The sequence below is a fragment of the Hemibagrus wyckioides genome, linkage group LG18, assembly GCF_019097595.1.
Source record: "Hemibagrus wyckioides isolate EC202008001 linkage group LG18, SWU_Hwy_1.0, whole genome shotgun sequence".
NCBI classification, from domain to species: domain Eukaryota; kingdom Metazoa; phylum Chordata; class Actinopteri; order Siluriformes; family Bagridae; genus Hemibagrus; species Hemibagrus wyckioides.
This window is the reverse complement of record NC_080727.1, coordinates 9,912,839-9,929,541: the sequence shown is the minus strand read 5'-3', so window position 1 is coordinate 9,929,541 and position 16,703 is coordinate 9,912,839. Positions and strand designations below refer to the sequence as shown.

The 16,703-nt window shown below is 37.8% G+C and overlaps 1 protein-coding gene across 2 annotated transcripts in view; it reads left to right on the top strand.

Moving 5' to 3' along the window:
* The window catches only part of ap3b1a (adaptor related protein complex 3 subunit beta 1a), a 55,445-nt gene that overhangs the window by 15,015 nt on the left and 23,727 nt on the right, over nt 1-16,703 (top strand). For both annotated transcript variants that reach the window (XM_058415351.1, XM_058415350.1), the window contains exons 9-22: nt 248-345; nt 533-587; nt 808-879; nt 1,009-1,071; nt 2,344-2,476; nt 3,261-3,370; nt 4,563-4,739; nt 5,142-5,328; nt 11,233-11,363; nt 11,563-11,713; nt 11,799-11,964; nt 14,548-14,701; nt 15,026-15,080; nt 16,477-16,583. In XM_058415351.1, coding sequence (XP_058271334.1) covers nt 248-345; nt 533-587; nt 808-879; nt 1,009-1,071; nt 2,344-2,476; nt 3,261-3,370; nt 4,563-4,739; nt 5,142-5,328; nt 11,233-11,363; nt 11,563-11,713; nt 11,799-11,964; nt 14,548-14,701; nt 15,026-15,080; nt 16,477-16,583 — 1,659 coding nt within the window. The remainder of the gene's footprint in view (nt 1-247; nt 346-532; nt 588-807; nt 880-1,008; nt 1,072-2,343; nt 2,477-3,260; nt 3,371-4,562; nt 4,740-5,141; nt 5,329-11,232; nt 11,364-11,562; nt 11,714-11,798; nt 11,965-14,547; nt 14,702-15,025; nt 15,081-16,476; nt 16,584-16,703) is intronic.

Here is a 16,703-nt window from a genome sequence, read left to right as displayed (position 1 = left end):
TCTTGTTTTTCACATTGTCTCAAGAATATATTCAGTGTGATACTCTACAAGCAATCGTAGTATATGCAGTATTGCATAGTATATAGTAGATTGATTGCACAACGTTATACAACAGAATGGATATCTAAATGTGCTTCACAGAGTTATTGTTGACTGAATTATTTGCTAACATTAAAGGGCATATGCTATACTAAAAAATTAAGAAAATCCTAGATAACTCAAAGTAAACACACACACTATATTGTAGGTGGTGATGGCTGTGGCACAGCTGTATTGGCACTTGGCCCCTAAGCATGAACTAAACATCATCAGCAAATCTCTGGTACGATTACTGAGGAGCCACAGGTACAGACACACACACACACACACTGCCATATTAATCGTCTTGTTAATATGTGTCTTGTTCGCTTATCTATATAGACATTTTATATATATATATATATATATATATATATATATATATATATATATATATATATATATATATATATATATATATATATATATATAATTCTTCCTTTCTTTCTATCAGGGAGGTTCAGTATATAGTGCTGCAAAATATTGCCACTATGTCCATACAGAGAAAGGTACAATGTTTACATTTTATTTCAATGTTTTCTGTAATAAACAATTTAATATTCAGTGCATTCATGTTGTCTGTTAGGCCGCTTTGTTGTGAAGATGTGTGCTTTAAATGCTTTAAAAGTTGGCGTCTGTATTTCTGAGTTTATCATGTGTGCAGATGCATATTAATGAGGTATTCATGGGTATTAAATGTGTTTTTGAAATGTTTTCTGTGTGTTTTAGGGCATGTTTGAAGTATTCTTAAAGAGTTTTTATGTAAGGTCAACAGATCCTACACATATCAAAACACTCAAGGTAAATTATCCAGATGTAAAGTGTTTTTTAACATGCAATATAAGTTTTACTCTTCAGTACTGCTAGTTGTCTATAAATGATTGTTTGTTGATCATATTGATTGTGTTACTGTGAACTTTGTTTTGGTAGCTGGAAATACTCACTAACTTAGCCAATGAAGCCAACATCTCCACCATACTACGTGAGCTGCAGGTAAACAGTTTTCTTTTTCTTTTGGGACATTAAAACGATATGGCTTGGCGATGCTGTGTTTATCCAAGAAAATAATCTGTTAATTACCCAACACTGTGCATAATCAGTAAACCTAAAAACGCTTCATATGCAACAGAGTAAACCATTCAATAGAGCAAACCGACTGAGGCCAAGCCAAATGAGATTTCTGTCTGGTGGAAAGAAGTGAATGAACCATTAAACTGTTGAACTCAATTATAGACAGAATATTTATACGTTCTGTGTGTGTTTGCATTATAGTGCTGGTTGATTGGCATGCTTGCCAGGAAACAGTAACAGTTAGAAGCATACAAGTAGCAGAGTGTGTGATGGTCATTAGGAAGCTGCTGCAGAATATGTGAAGATACAGGACACATAGTTCTCACTTTATGTGCAAGGACATTTAGACAGACTTCATTTGAAACACAGTTAGCAGAGCAACAGAACTCTGCTAGTCTGTTGAGCTAAGGCTACCAGTTTGGTTCAGATGCTTTCCCTTGTAATTTGTTGTGTGCTGTTGCTGTGTAGGATATCTGACCGCTAAGGAACAAGGTAAGGAGATTTTTTAGGTGTAGAAGATAGAGGGCAGAGGGAGGACAAATGATGAAGAAAGTTAAAAAGAGTTAAAAGTGGTGGCTGAATCATGTGGTGCAGGCAGGGCAGGGATTGGGAGTGTAAAGGATACGGTGATGTGAAATGTGGAGCAGAGCAAGAGTTGCGGAAGCTCAGGTTCAAAATGCCCCCCCCCTCCGTGCATTGGAGGGCAGTTGATGTAGTAGGTTAAGGATAAAGCAGGAGAAATAGTGCTACAAGGAGAGTGAATGGAATCAGAAGAGAAGATAATAAGGACCAGTTCTTCTGTGTTGTTCCTAGGAGGCCAGGTAAGTGGTAGATAACAAAAATGGAGGTAACAGCATCTACTTACAAAGAAGTCGCTGAATTCTTTGGAGTGTTCCAGGTCATCAGGGAGTTGAGAGAGTGAAGGCAAGCTGAGACAGCATCAGAGTCAAAAGTGGAGGGTAGTTGAGGGTGGTGGTTGTATATATTGTATATACACAGCCATGTATTTTAGAGTAAGCCATAGGAGAGCACAAATCCACTCTTAACTACATGCATGGGAAATGTAATGATTATTTTTCCGATAGACAAACTAAAACAATATCAGAAGCCTAGAAATTTAAAAAGCAAAATATTGAACTGGATCAATATTGCTAGTGTGGACACAAGACCAACGTGTGTGTGTGTGTGTTTTAGACATACGTTAAGAGCCAGGACAAAGATTTTGCAGCTGCTACTATCCAGGCAATTGGAAGATGTGCGACCAACATCTCTGAGATCACAGATGCATGTCTCAATGGCCTTGTGCTATTGCTTTCTAGCCAAAATGGTAAAATACACACTCACAATACCTATTTCTCATGTCACACATGCAAAATTAGTTAAAGTATTTCTTGAAAACATACAAAAAAGCTATAATCAGGAAAGAGATGTTTTGGATCTTATTTGAAGAAAATATTGTGTTCTATGTTCCAAAGCATTCCTCATTTACTGCTTTCTTTATAAGGACATCTGCTAACATTATAGTAACATCTTGGGAATAGTTAATAAGTTAATGAAAATATAGACCTTCTGCCATGCACACACTCCTCTGCATTCCTGCAGCAGGTGTGTAACAGTGTGAGCAGTGGTGGCATGAAAGGTTAAGGCCAGGTTTCATGCTCCAAAACTATCAAGCTGCTGCCGTTGGGTCCCTGAGCAAGGCCTCTTAACCCTCTCTGCTCCAGAGGTGCTGAATCATGGCTCTGATCCCAATTTCCTAAGTATTTCACTGTGCTGTAATGTATGTATGATATATTGATTTTTTTTATTTAGCTGGAAAAAGAGAAATGGCAGTGAAATTTGCAAAATACACAGATACACCATGTGATTACATGGGAGTTAGGTGAAAACACAAGCTTTCTGAATTTAAAAGAGCCAGTTAAGGCAGTTTGGGCATGGTTTAAGGATGCCTACTGGTTGGCTTCTGGTTAAAATCTGTCAGACATATCTCAGTGGACGGACACTTTAAGGAATTCTTATATATTATATAATTGACTATTGGTATGGTCCTATTTGGTAAAAAAAAAAAAAAAAAAAGCATACAAACATGCATGTGAGTTTGTCTTTTTCAGAAACCGTTGTAGCAGAGAGTGTGGTGGTCATTAAGAAGCTGCTCCAGACACAGCCCTTACAGCACAGCGATATCATCAAACACATGGCTAAGCTGTTTGACAGCATTACGGTGAGACTGCTGCATGTCTACACTCTCAAATACACACGCTCCAAAAACACAAGAAAAGGCTAAGCTGTGTTTTATCCTTCTCAAATCTTTAAAGTCTGTTGAAGTATAAAATTAAATATAAATGAAATAATTTCCAGACAAGATTGGAAATTTTAGAAAATATGTTTTAAGGCTGTAATGTGGCATTATTCCTGCTTAGGAGTGGAGAATTAATAGAGAATGCCATTTGTTTTGTATTTCCTTACATAGGCAATAAAGAATGATAAATTTAAGAACTATTTTATTTTAAAAAAAAATGCATATATATTTTAGAACATATTTCAACTTAAATGATAAAATGTATTTGTTCTCAAAGGGGGCAGCACTACTAAATTTCTACATATCTTGTCTTTAGACGTTACCTCGTTATCTACAAGGCATCCTCCCTAATCATATGCATTTTTTCCATTTTCCTGATGCATTAAATGACCTTGAAAAATATGCATAAAACCTGAAATATAAAGATTTAAAAAAGTTTTTGAGTTATGGCAAGAGGAATGGGTAAGAAAACGGTTACCAAGAGAAATCAGTTCCACATTATTGTAACTAGATGGATGATATAAAGAAAAGCATAGTGCAAATGTTACCTGTATATCATGCCAACTAACTTTTAACAGCAGGATTGATTAGCTAGACTAACAGGGGAACATGAGCATTTGTAGCAAAACAATATTGATATAGTTATTGCTCGCAGTATAGTATTAGTGGTGCTACCACATATGGAGTCTTTAGTGCTTTTGAAGAGGAACTTGGTTTGGAAATTGATTTTATTAAGAACATAGAGCTCTGTTTCTGTATATTACACTTTTTTTATTTAATAAGTCTATGTCTGTGCAATTTCTGAAAATTCCTTTTTTCTGGTGTATTTGCTGTTGTGCTACTTTTAGTTTTCCCTTGTCTAATTAAATGCTATATCACATGTAGTATATTTGATATTAACCACAAAGATTGGAATGAAAATGTACATACACATACATGATGTGGTATGATCTTATGTGAATAGTTTTTTACCACAGGATAATTTTTTTTTTTTTTTTTATTTTGTTCTGATCAAAATGTAAAGGCACATCCTCATATGATTAGTGGTAAATATACCAGCTTGTGTCATGTTCTGGTTGTGTTTATATATGTGTATGAATCTGTCTGTGTTTAGGTACCCATGGCAAGGGCAAGTATTCTGTGGCTCACTGGTGAATATTGTGAGCATGTGCCAAAAATCTCTCCTGACCTTCTGAGGAAAGTGGCCAAAAACTTCACTAATGAAGAGGACATTGTTAAAATGCAAGCAGTCAACCTTGCAGCCAAACTGTACCTCACCAACTCCAAACAGGTAACAGGCATCATAAAATACACAAACCTTTGTCACAAGGTTAAATCAGATGATTTTTTTTTTCCCTATAAATATACATTTCTTAAGCTCTTTGACCCATAGGAAATGCTTTCTTTAAAAACTTTCTTTTGGCAAAACCAATAATAATCAATAACAGTAATGAAAAAAGTGAGCATGTGACAGAGACATGGCCATACATTTAATACATACATTTAAGGTCTGTGGAAACCACTTAATCTTTAATCTTAAAGGTTTTAATTAATATGTAAACCTTTCTGTAGTATCTATACTATAGAACATTTTAGATTTATTGACATTTCTTGATGTCCCTTATGTAATTAAATAATTATTAATAATTATTTCTCTATCATTTAATAAATGTCTTATTCACTTTATCTCCAGACCAAGCTGTTGGTGCAGTACATTCTAAACCTGGGGAAGTATGATCAGAACTACGACATCAGAGATCGTACAAGGTTTATCCGGCAGCTGATAGTTCCCAATGAGAAAAGTGGTGCTTTGACCAAATACGCACGACGAATTCTGCTGGCACCCAAACCTGCCCCTGTCCTGCAGTCTGCCTTTAAAGGTACACTCTTCCTCCTCTTTCTCATTCTCTTCATCAACATGTCATCTTTTTTGGTTATATTCTATAAAAACTGACCTCTTAAGCAGATTAACAGTGTTTTAGTTAGTATGATTTTGTTCATATGTGAAAATCAGAGCAACACTTATTGTTGGTCTTGCCTTGAAAGCCATAGATTAGAATGTGAGCATGTATTTGAGCCTATTTATGCAAGCCATCAGGTAGGAAAAAGGAAAGATTTGGCGTCTGTGTGTATTTAGTCTTACCCTCAGACCTCTTTCCTGGTGATGCTGAGCTGCAGCTGTTTTCAGTTCCTGCTTATCTTTGGAGTGTTTTATGCTTTAGCCACTGGAATGCATCATCATATGGATTTAGATTTGTGATTGACTTGGCCACTTTTCATTCTTTTTCATTTCTTTCGTTTTTTATTTTTGTTGATCTTTGTTTCATCTGTCCATAGTATGATGGATAGTATGATGTAGAATTGTACAGGTTTTGGACAAACTCGAATCAGGTCTTTCAGTTCTTTTAAACATATCAGTGGTTTACATGGTTTGTAACGGTTTATTCTGATGAAGGCTTCTATTGATTGTTGACTTTGACCCAGATACACATAAATCCTGGAGGTTACTCTTGATCTGCTATAAATGGGTTTTTCTTCATCAGGGAAAGAATTCTTTCAGGGAAAATTTTTTTTTAAATTTTTTTTCTATTAGTCTTCTGGGTTACTTTTTTATGTCCCCAAGCTCACCAATACATTTTTATGACTATAAGAATTGATATGGGCAAGTGATGGTAAGTTTGTATTGATTTTTCAGCATGATGATAGTTTGCTTTACCGACAGTGACAGCAGTTCGGACTTGGACTTAAATATATATCCAAATACAATTGCCACATTTGGCCATACCTGGCCATGGAACAGTTTAGTAGTTAAATTAAAGCTAAAAGTCTGATCTCTTTGAATGTTAAGCCCATATTCATTATTTAATATAATATTTATGGTGTGTGTGTGCATGTATTTTTGCAGAGATTGATAAGCCAACGTGACAGGATTTCTATGTTGATTTATTTATTAACTAACCCTAACCCATTTATATGAACTCAGACACAGGCCCATTCAGTGTCACGCAGCTATCTGTGGTTTGCAGACAGACCCTTCCCAACAGTAGTCAATAGAGTATTTGTTTAAGTTTTGCACAGAACATCTCGATCACATTACATGACAATAAGATGCCTTTGCAAGGATGCTTTGTATCGGCAAGATTTTAGACACACTAAGGCATGGGATGTGAACTCTTGAAGCAATCATCTCTCACAGCCAGTTGTAATGAACCGATGGTGTGATAATTTCTGGAATATAAGCAGTGTTTCTGTCAACTGTCTTTGCTCTTTCTTCATCAGAATCTGAAGGCTGTGGCAGAAGCGTGTCAATAGGCAAGCTCAGTCATGGGCTGTTTCGAACTGTGACTTGCAATACCCGGTTCATTATAAGCAGGTATTTAACGAGTTTCTGGTCCAACAGTATGGTTGAAACTCGCTCTACAGACACACTGTGGCTTTAACTTGCCCTCAGACATAATTCCTGTGACAGCCAAATAAAACACTGATCTTTTGAGGTCTACGTGCTGCTGGGTTAGTATTGTTGTCATGTAGTTTAGTGGTTATAAACATTTGCCAGTTTGGCGGGTATGCATTTCATCTGTGCATTTGGGCATTGCAATATTAACATTAGTGGACAAGTAGGCCATTCTATCAATGTTTACGTAGTATAGCAGAGGCCTATTAGAAATCTATTCAAGCATAATTTCTAGCAGAATTGGGAAAAAGTGTTTGAAGGTTCTTAAAGCCAGCTGGTTGGTGCTAATGTGTAGGATTATTGCTTCCTTTCTCAGTCTCAACAGGCATCATTTTCACTGGCACTCTAGCAGTAGACGCTCGTCTTGCAACTTTCTCTTAATATTTCTTTTATCATCACACCTAGGTGGTGTTGTCCAGGATCAAGTCTGTGTGGTATTTAGCAGCCATCAGGTGGCAGTGTTGTTCTCTTGCCTGTTTGACTTCTTGAATAGAAAGAGAAGCAGAAGTCTAGACCAGAGGGGGCTGTTATAGTAGGGGTCACTACTTTGTGGCTTCCGAGGACTTCCTTTCATTGTTTTCATGGTTCCTTTCACTCTGGTATTAAGCACATTCAATTTCAGGTCCATTTTTCTCTTGCTTTTTCCCTGCTTTTTTATATATCTATATATATATATATATCTATCTATCTTTCTCTGTGCCATTTCTTTTCCTCTTTTGTGTCTCTCATTTCTCTTCTGTAGTCAAAGCAGATCGTTTTGAGTTCTATATGTTTCATTTTGGCTTCATTTGAATGTTACATTTCTAAAAATGTTATGTTTCTGAAGTCAGTGGTGATGATTTCACAATGCCATCATATCTTTTGGTATAGTCAGATGATTTCTCATTCACAGTTCACGTTTTCAAAAAGCTATCGATGTTGCATGTTCTTCACAATAGATCTTGATGATATCTTTTATTTGCTGTTCACTTAATCATGTCCAATACAGGTTTACTTTGAATCTAGCTTTCTAAGTTTTTAAGAATTTCATAGTAGTGCTGTATTCACACGACAACGCTACTCAGAAATCCCGGCATTCAGAATCAAGCATCAGAACCTATTCTTGCTAACTCTCTGCTTCTGCTGTCACTATTATCCTGCTAATATTTATCTGACTGTTGCTATGGTCTTGTCTTATCTCAGAGTTTCTGCTGTAGAGACAGGGCTTGTTGCTTATGGCTTCTGAAGCTAACATTAGCTCTAAGGTCACGAAGAAATGCCTGTATTATTCTTCACTGTCTTGCACGTCATTTTATTTAAGTTTCATACTCATGATCCAGGGATTCAGCATGCCCACATGCTGTGGGTGGACACTAAAAGAAACCACTCGTATCATGATGACCAAAACATCTTTATTTTGTTATTCTGTTGTTAAAACCACAAAGGCTCAGTTGAGGAAAAAGAGAGTCTAGTGGTTCATGAAAAAGAATATTCAGGGCCATTTGGTGCTGCTTATTCAGCAATGAAGCACAGTTGTTGGGATGAGAAGAAAGCAGGATGTAATGTGCCCATGCCCATCACACTGTGTCCACCATGTTTGACAGATGATGTAGTTATGCCTTAGATCATGAACCTCCTTTTTCCTTCTCCATACTCTCTTTTTTTTTTTTTAAGCCTATAATGAACTCACACATTATGCAAACCTATAAGTTGTTCGGGAGCTCTTGGTTGCACAATATCAGCTGATTATTTACATTTCTGACATTTGGCAGACACCCTTATCCGAGCAACTCGCATATGTCTCATTTATACAACTAAGGAATTGAGGAATATGGACTAACCCCAACCCTATTGAGGGATATGGGCAGAGGGCTGAGGGATATGGGCTAGCCCTAACCCTTTCTTAGGGGCCCAGCAGTGGCAGCTTGGTGGTTTTGGGATTTGAACTCCCAACCTTCCAGTCAGTTGTCTACCCAGTTTCCCAAACTAGTGGAGTAAGTTTTACTATAAACAGTTGCAGAAAAGACATCATTTATCTCATTCTCTGGTGTCACCCAGATGAGGATGGGTTCCCTTTTGAGTCTGGTTCCTCTCTTCCTCATATCACCTCAGTGAGTTTTTCCTTGTCACCGTTGCCTTAGACTTGCTCATTATGGATAAATATTAATTTTTAATTTTTATTCTATATTTTTATATTTCTGTAAAGCTGCTTTAAGACAATGTCCAATGTTAAAAGTGCTATGCTAATTCAGTTGAATTGAGTTGTTACCAGAGGTTTATATGTTTCCAGGCTTTTTGCTGTTGCTGAACTTGTCAGTGCAATTCCTTATTTTCAAGAATGTGTTCGGCCACTTCTTTGAATGGGATTTGACCACTTCTAAAGTTTTTGCTCATTCTCTGATGGGTCTGTTTTGTGTTTTCTTTAGCCAAATGATTCACTTTCATTGATGGCTCTTTGGACCGCATCTTTAGAGTTGCCATGACTGGCTACCAAATGCAGATTAATTAGGAATTAACTCCAGAACATTTACCTCTTCAAGTTGCAATAAAATAAGGAGTAAACAGGCCACGTCTGCCCATGGCTTATCAGTATAAAAAAAAAAAGGGCTTTAAGTTGAAAGTCTACACTTTACCCACATCTTGCAAGATTTATTTCAAATCCAGAGGCAAAACTATTCAAATGTATGAAAATTGTGTCATTGTCCAAATTCTTATGGGCGTGACTTTAAATAGGGACCTAGAAATAGTGCCTTGTCTTGAGTCTTAAATATTAAACATGCAGTATATTGAACATTTTACTTTCTTTGTTTTAAATATTTCTGCATTCACTCTGTAACTGTATAAGTTTGAGGCGTTTATGCTGGAACCTTTAATGTTGTTTGGTTCCTAATAGTCGTGTCCAATTTTTGTTTTCATCCAGTATAAAAATCAACCAGACTTTGTAGTAAAGCATTTATTCCATTTTTTCCTTTCTGTCTGGTTTCTTTTTTTTTTTTTTCTCATCTGTATCCTCTTTCTGTGACCAGTAGTCAGAGCGTCTCATTTTCTCTGCTCTGATGGCCCATTTCTGTAGGTCAGTGAGGTCAACAGCTTCTCGCCTTACTGTGATTAAACACATAAATTCCTGCACTAATATGGATTCTTCAGACGTAGTCAGTCACAGGGACGGTGCACAAGTCTTTATAAATCCACGCTGCAAGTCTTAAGTAATCCACACAGTGAGTGGGACAGTGGGATTGGATTAATTACAGTTAAACAGAGGACACACTGCTGGGCATTATGGCAAGGTCTGGCAACTTGACTTAAGCATGAATATGGTTAGGTACAGGATATTTTATTAATGAAAACAATTACCAAGGTACAAACAATTAAATAAAATTAATATATAAAAATTATACTTTGTGTTAAAAATGCAATCATTACAACTGATTTCCCCCCAATTTCATGTGGTCTCATAATCTAAGATTAAATATTTAACTCACTCTTTTTAGTCTGAAGGACTATGTTTAGTCCAACATGACTACTGACCTGCAGGCAGTGAATTCTGTGATTTTATGATCATATGCATATCCTTACAGGATTACTGGGGGAAAATACTATAATAACAACTGTGACGATCTCCAGATCAAGAATTAACTGAACTGGAAATAATTAGAGTAAATTGTAATTTATTTATTTTATTTAATTTTTTATTTATTTAATTAAATACGCAAGTTTTCTTTTTGAATCCGGAAACTGTTATGCCTCAAATCCACGACTCTGTACATATCTCTGCTAAGATTTAATACAGTAAAAGTGTTTGTAAGGAAATGTGTGAACTTGTGAAAAAATTAGCCTTTAGCCTAGATGTATGTAAAGTTTTGGCCTTAGCCTTGTAGTAAATTAGGGTTATTTTCGGATATTTACTAGCTCAGCTCAGACGTACTTTATCCTTTTACTCCACAAATTGTCTGTGGGATTCAGATCAGGGCTTTGTCAGGTCAGATCTCTTTGTTTTCAAGGCTTGTATTTAGTGTATGATCTAATTTTCCTTAATGATGGATGTATGAACTTTGATATCTGATGGTACCTTCAGTTGTTTGCAAATTACTTCTAACCAGACTCCTTAAAATGTCTATCTTTTTTTCTGCAGTCTTTCTTTTTGGATTTTCCGAGTGTGTTAACTTGGTGTAGGTAAACTTTCAAACTACAGGAATTGTAATATAGTAAATTTAAGCTGAAATCAACTGAATTAAAATTAATATTTGTATTGAATTTTAAATTTACCTTGCTTGACGTTCTGATTAGATCTCTCTCCCATCTCTCCATTTTTATTTACATTTTTTATTGCTTGTTTTCATGTCTCACTTAGATCGGGATCGTTTTCAACTCGGCACACTGTCCCACACTCTGAACTCTAAAGCCACAGGCTATCTGGAGCTATCTGATTGGCCGGCTGTTGCTCCTGACCAGTCTGTCAGAAATGTGAAGGTGGTGGAAACGGTAACGACCATTTACTAAATGTGTTTTGTTAAATAAAAGATGTATCATTTTCTTGTACATTTCTAAGAGGATAATTTACTATGTTTGATTTTTTTTTTTGTTATATGGGTTAAAATGTTCAGTTGCACATATGTGAGTATTTAGTTGCAATATGATGTAATTCTACAGTAAAAAATAAATGTGTGTGTCTTTGTGTAAGGTGAATGAATGGGCTCCATCTGTCAGCAAAGCCAAAGCTGCCAAATCAGATGACAAGTTCTACTCCGACTCTGGAGAGGAAGAAGAGGAAGAGGAGGAAGGATCAGATAGTAGCAGTAGTAGCAGCAGCAGCAGCAGTAGCAGCAGTGAAGGTTGGTTTAGTGTGAGTGTGTAATATGGGATCATAGTAAATTTAAATTGCCTGTACTGTTTAATGGATTGTGTGTGTGTGTGTAGACTCAAGCAGCAGCACAGAGAGTGAGGACAATGATGAAAGTAGCAGTGAGTCTGAAGAGAGCTCCAGCCAATCAGAGGAGAGCAGCAACTTGGGTTCTGACAAGAAAAAAAGGAAAACTCAGAAAAACAAAGAGCTTCAGCGGGGCACCAAACCCAGTAAAGACAGGTAACAGTACATTCTCATACTTGTTCATTTGGAAACTAAGGAAATAAGAGTAACGAACAGAAAACAGACAGTTACAAAGCTGTTGAGATATCTAGGGGAAGTTCATTCCACCACCTAGTTTCCAGAACAGAAACTAGCCTTCTGATGCATGTCTTCCATGTGAGATTGTGGGGAGTGACTGAGCAGTGCTGTAAGATCGGAGGGTATGAGGATGCATGCAGTGACAGAAAGTGAGGTCTGAGAGTTGTCCAGAGAGATCACAAGATCCCGACATTGGGATGCATCTCCTGGGATGAACAGCAGTTCAGTTTTGCTGCCATTCATTTTCAGCTGATAAGCTGCTATCCATGATATGATGATTAACACACACACTGGAATCTGAGCAAGAACATGAATGTCTGAGGGAGTTGTGTGTCTTCCACGTATCAGTGGTATGAAACCTCACCACAAGATACAGGGGTTGGACAATGAAACTGAAACGCCTGGTTTTAGACCACAATAATTCATTAGTATGGTGTAGGGCCTCCTTTTGCGGCCAATACAGCATCAATTCGTCTTGGGAATGACAGATACAGGTCCTGCACAGTGGCCAGAGGGATTTTGAGCCATTCTTTTTGCAGAATAGTGGCCAGGTCACTACGTGATGCTGGTGGAGGAAAACGTTTCCTGACTCGCTCCTCCAAAACACCCCAAAGTGGCTCAATAATATTTAGATCTGGTGACTGTGCAGGCCATGGGAGATGTTCAACTTCACTTTCATGTTCATCAAACCACTCTGTCACCAGTCTTGCTGTGTGTATTGGTGCATTATCATCCTGATACACGGCACCGCCTTCAGGATACAATGTTTGAACCATTGGGTGCACATGGTCCTCCAGAATGGTTCAGTAGTCCTTGGCAGTGACGCGACCATCTAGCACAAGTATTGGGCCTAGGGAATGCCATGATATTGCAGCCCAAACCATCACTGATCCACCCCCATGCTTCACTCTGGGCATGCAACAGTCTGGGTGGTACGCTTCTTTGGGGCTTCTCCACACCGTAACTCTCCCAGATGTGGGAAAGACGGTGAAGGTGGACTCATCAGAGAACAATACATGTTTCACATTGTCCACAGCCCAAGATTTTCGCTGCTGGCACCATTGAAACCGACGTTTGGCATTGGCACGAGTGACCAAAGGTTTGGCTATAGCAGCCCGGCCATGTACATTGACCCTGTGGAGCTCCCGACGGACAGTTTTGGTGGAAACAGGAGAGTTGAGGTGCACATTTAATTCTGCAGTGAGTTGGGCAGCTGTGGTTTTATGTTTTTTGGATACAATCCGGGTTAGCACCCGGACATCCCTTTCAGACAGCTTCCTCTTGCGTCCACAGTTACTCCTGTTGGATGTGGTTCGTCCTTCTTGGTGGTATGCTGACATTACCCTGGATACCGTGGCGCTTGATACATCACAAAGACTTTCTGTCTTAGTTACAGATGTGCCAGCGAGACGTGCACCAACAATTTGTCCTCTTTTGAACTCTGATATGTCAGCCATAATGTTGTGTGCATTGCAATATTTTAAGCAAAACTGTGCTATTACTCTGGTAATTAAACCTTCACACACTGCTCTTACTGGTGGAATGTGCAATCAATGAAGATTGGCCACCAGGCTGGTCAAATTTAGCCATGAAACCTCCAACACTAAATTGGCCAGTGTTTCAGTTTCATTGTCCAACCCCTGTATATATAGGTTATGAATAAAAAAGGACACAGAAGTTCTGAGCCTTGTGGGAGAGTCTGCAAGGAGCAATTAGTAGACCCCTCCTTGTACTTTGAGTCTTATGATTGACTGCACCAAATGCTGCTGAAAGGTTGTAGAGAATGGGGACTGTTGACAGTTTCATACCAATCATTGGCTGATCTAGTAGCATGGATCCAGGCCTGTAGTTGCACATGTCCAGAGTATTCTTCTTTAGGATGGGAATTACCCTTGCTGTCTTGAAAACAGTCCATAATCATATGTTTTTGAGTCAGTACAGATAATAGGAATGAAGTTTAGGTGGTCTTGTAAGATGGTCTGAAGCACCGTGGAACCGTCCAATGGGCAGGTGGTGGGATTGCAAAACAGGATTATGTCTTCTGTTGATTATGAGAAGAAAATTCATCTGAAAAAAGGATTTTTTTTTTTTTCTTCTTTTTAATCTTCCCATTAAAAAAAAGTGCCAAAGACTGTGATAGTCAGAGAAGATGGTGAAGGGGGAGCTAGCAGGTTAAGAAGTGTAGAATGATATGATGCTTGCGAAGATTTTGTGCAGAAGCTTTCCGGTGTTTTCTTTTAAAAGGTGTTTTTATATTATATTTAGTTATATTAATAGACAGGAGAGAGCGATAGATCTACATCCTGTTTTGATTCCCTCCACTTTCTCTCTGCTGCTTTTAATTCTCTCTTATTGCTCTGCAACTCATCCAACAGCAAAGGATCTAGAGAAGACTTACTGGGTTTAGAATCCAGAGGGCAAAGAACGACCATGACTGAGGAAAGTGTTTGTGGCTCATCAATCTACACACAAATAAATCCATATGTGTTGTGTGTGTTTTAGTGACTCGGATGCGAGCCAAAACAACAGGCATTTGGATAAAGCTAGTATGGGAGGCGAGTCGAGCAGTTCAGAGATGACTAGCTCAGAGTCTGACTCTGATTCCGACTCTCCAACTAAACAGAAACCGAAAAGCACACCCCAATCGGTCAAGAAGGTAAGACGGGAATATGTGGGTTTGGTGAGCTAGTATATTATATTTCCACCTTTTCATGCCTTAAACATTATATTGACTTGCTTTTGACCTCTGTGTTATCTTAGCAAGAACAAACTGTTGACTTGTAAAATGATGCACTTTTTCAACAATATAATTTAACAGCACAGCATTTATTGTATAAAACTCATGAAATTGTTCACAGGAGTGGGCTCGGAATTCTGAAAGCCATTCTGAGTTACAGGAACTTCTGTCAAAATTGAGTTACATGTTTTTTTGCTTTTCTCCCTAAAATATGTTCTCATGTAGATCCATTTTCTTTCTCAGGTGGAGGAGAAGCCTAAGAAAACAAAAGAGATTTCTCTCCTGGATCTGGATGACTGTAAGTTAAGTTTCCAGAAGTCCTGGAGTAAAATTAGATTTTGGTTTGAGATGTCTGAAAATAATGTTTGGTGCAAAACTGCCTATAAGCAACATTATTGCCCTAAGACTCCACCACCATCACCAAATTGAGAGAAAATGTATGACGTTCTTGAAAAAAACCTTCAGTTGTGGCAGTGGCTGAATCCTGAAATATATATGTTCCTCAGAGTTGATGTACTGACTTTGTTTTTGCCAGTTTATGAAAGAACCCTGCAAAAATAACATGGTCATGGTTTTATTCAGTACATGTTATCTCTGAGGTCATACACAGACAGCTCAGAGAACACATGCTCCTCTAGTACCTCCTACAGCAGGCACACATTCATAAACCTTTAATATATAAAACACACAGACTGATTTAGCATACTCGCATGAGTATGACCCCTTACAAAGATTTAACGGCTGGTCTGCTTTTCCATGGCTTGAGTAGAACCCATGTTTTTCTGCTGCTCTGTACAGAGTTTTCTCTCCAGAGTCCTAGGATAATTCTTTAGTAGGTGATATGTGATCTTCCATAATTAGAACACATCCTCATGTTTAACACCAGAGGCTTCCATGGGGTCCCTCCATCACCAGAAGTCTAGTCCTTTTAGTTAATAAATATATTTATATATAATAACAAGGAGGAAGATATTGAAAGAAAGGTAATCTCAGGCTTTTGAATTTGCTGTGATGTTGACCCTGTTTGGGTCACCTAAGCAGTTCAGGTGCTGGTTACAATAATTCCATATACATCCTACAACCAGTCCACCTCTTGATCTTTAGATATCAGGCTAATGAGAATTTAAGATGGACGCACGGCATTGGCAATGGCATCCTGAAAATATAATTCCTAAATATATCCAGTGTACTGATGCCTGATTTCCATGCATCATTAAAAGATGTGTTACAAACACAATTCCAACCCTTTTCCAGAAACTTCAAAATAACTGTCCGAATCGTATGTACTCATGCAGGTTTTTAACTTCCAGAGCTATTTCAAACACAGGGATGTACTCCAAAACACCAGTGATTTCTAGCACTGCCTCCTGCTTTGGCAGCAGAGATAAAAATGTAAAATTTAAAGAAAATGCAGTCACTGCATTAGAGGAAGTCATTAGTGGAGTTAAACACAGGTGTGTGAATGCAACCCCGTCCTCGGCTCCGCTCTCCATTCACGAAACGGCGCAGGACCACGCCCCCACCTCCACAATTACATTTTTGTTCTGAAGGGTGCTAATAATAATGGACAGGACACTTTTTTTTTAAATTTATTTATTTTTGCATTTTTTTTGTGTATGTCTTTGTTTAAGAATAATTTTCATTTTTATGTCTTTTATGAACATTGTTTTAAATCAATGATTTTTTTTTTTAAGTTTCACCTACTGTAGTTACCACACCCAAGAGTTCCATCCTCTCCCCACATCTTCTGTCTGACCTGCAAGGCCTTTCACTTTCTGCCTCCTCCACCCCAGCCATACAGGTGTGTTTATATTTGTAATTATTTACAGTTCATATCTGTTTTTTTTCTTCTGTTTTCCTGTATTTATCTCCACATTATTTTGGTGCTGTAACTGTGTGTGTGAGAGAGAGAGAGAATGTG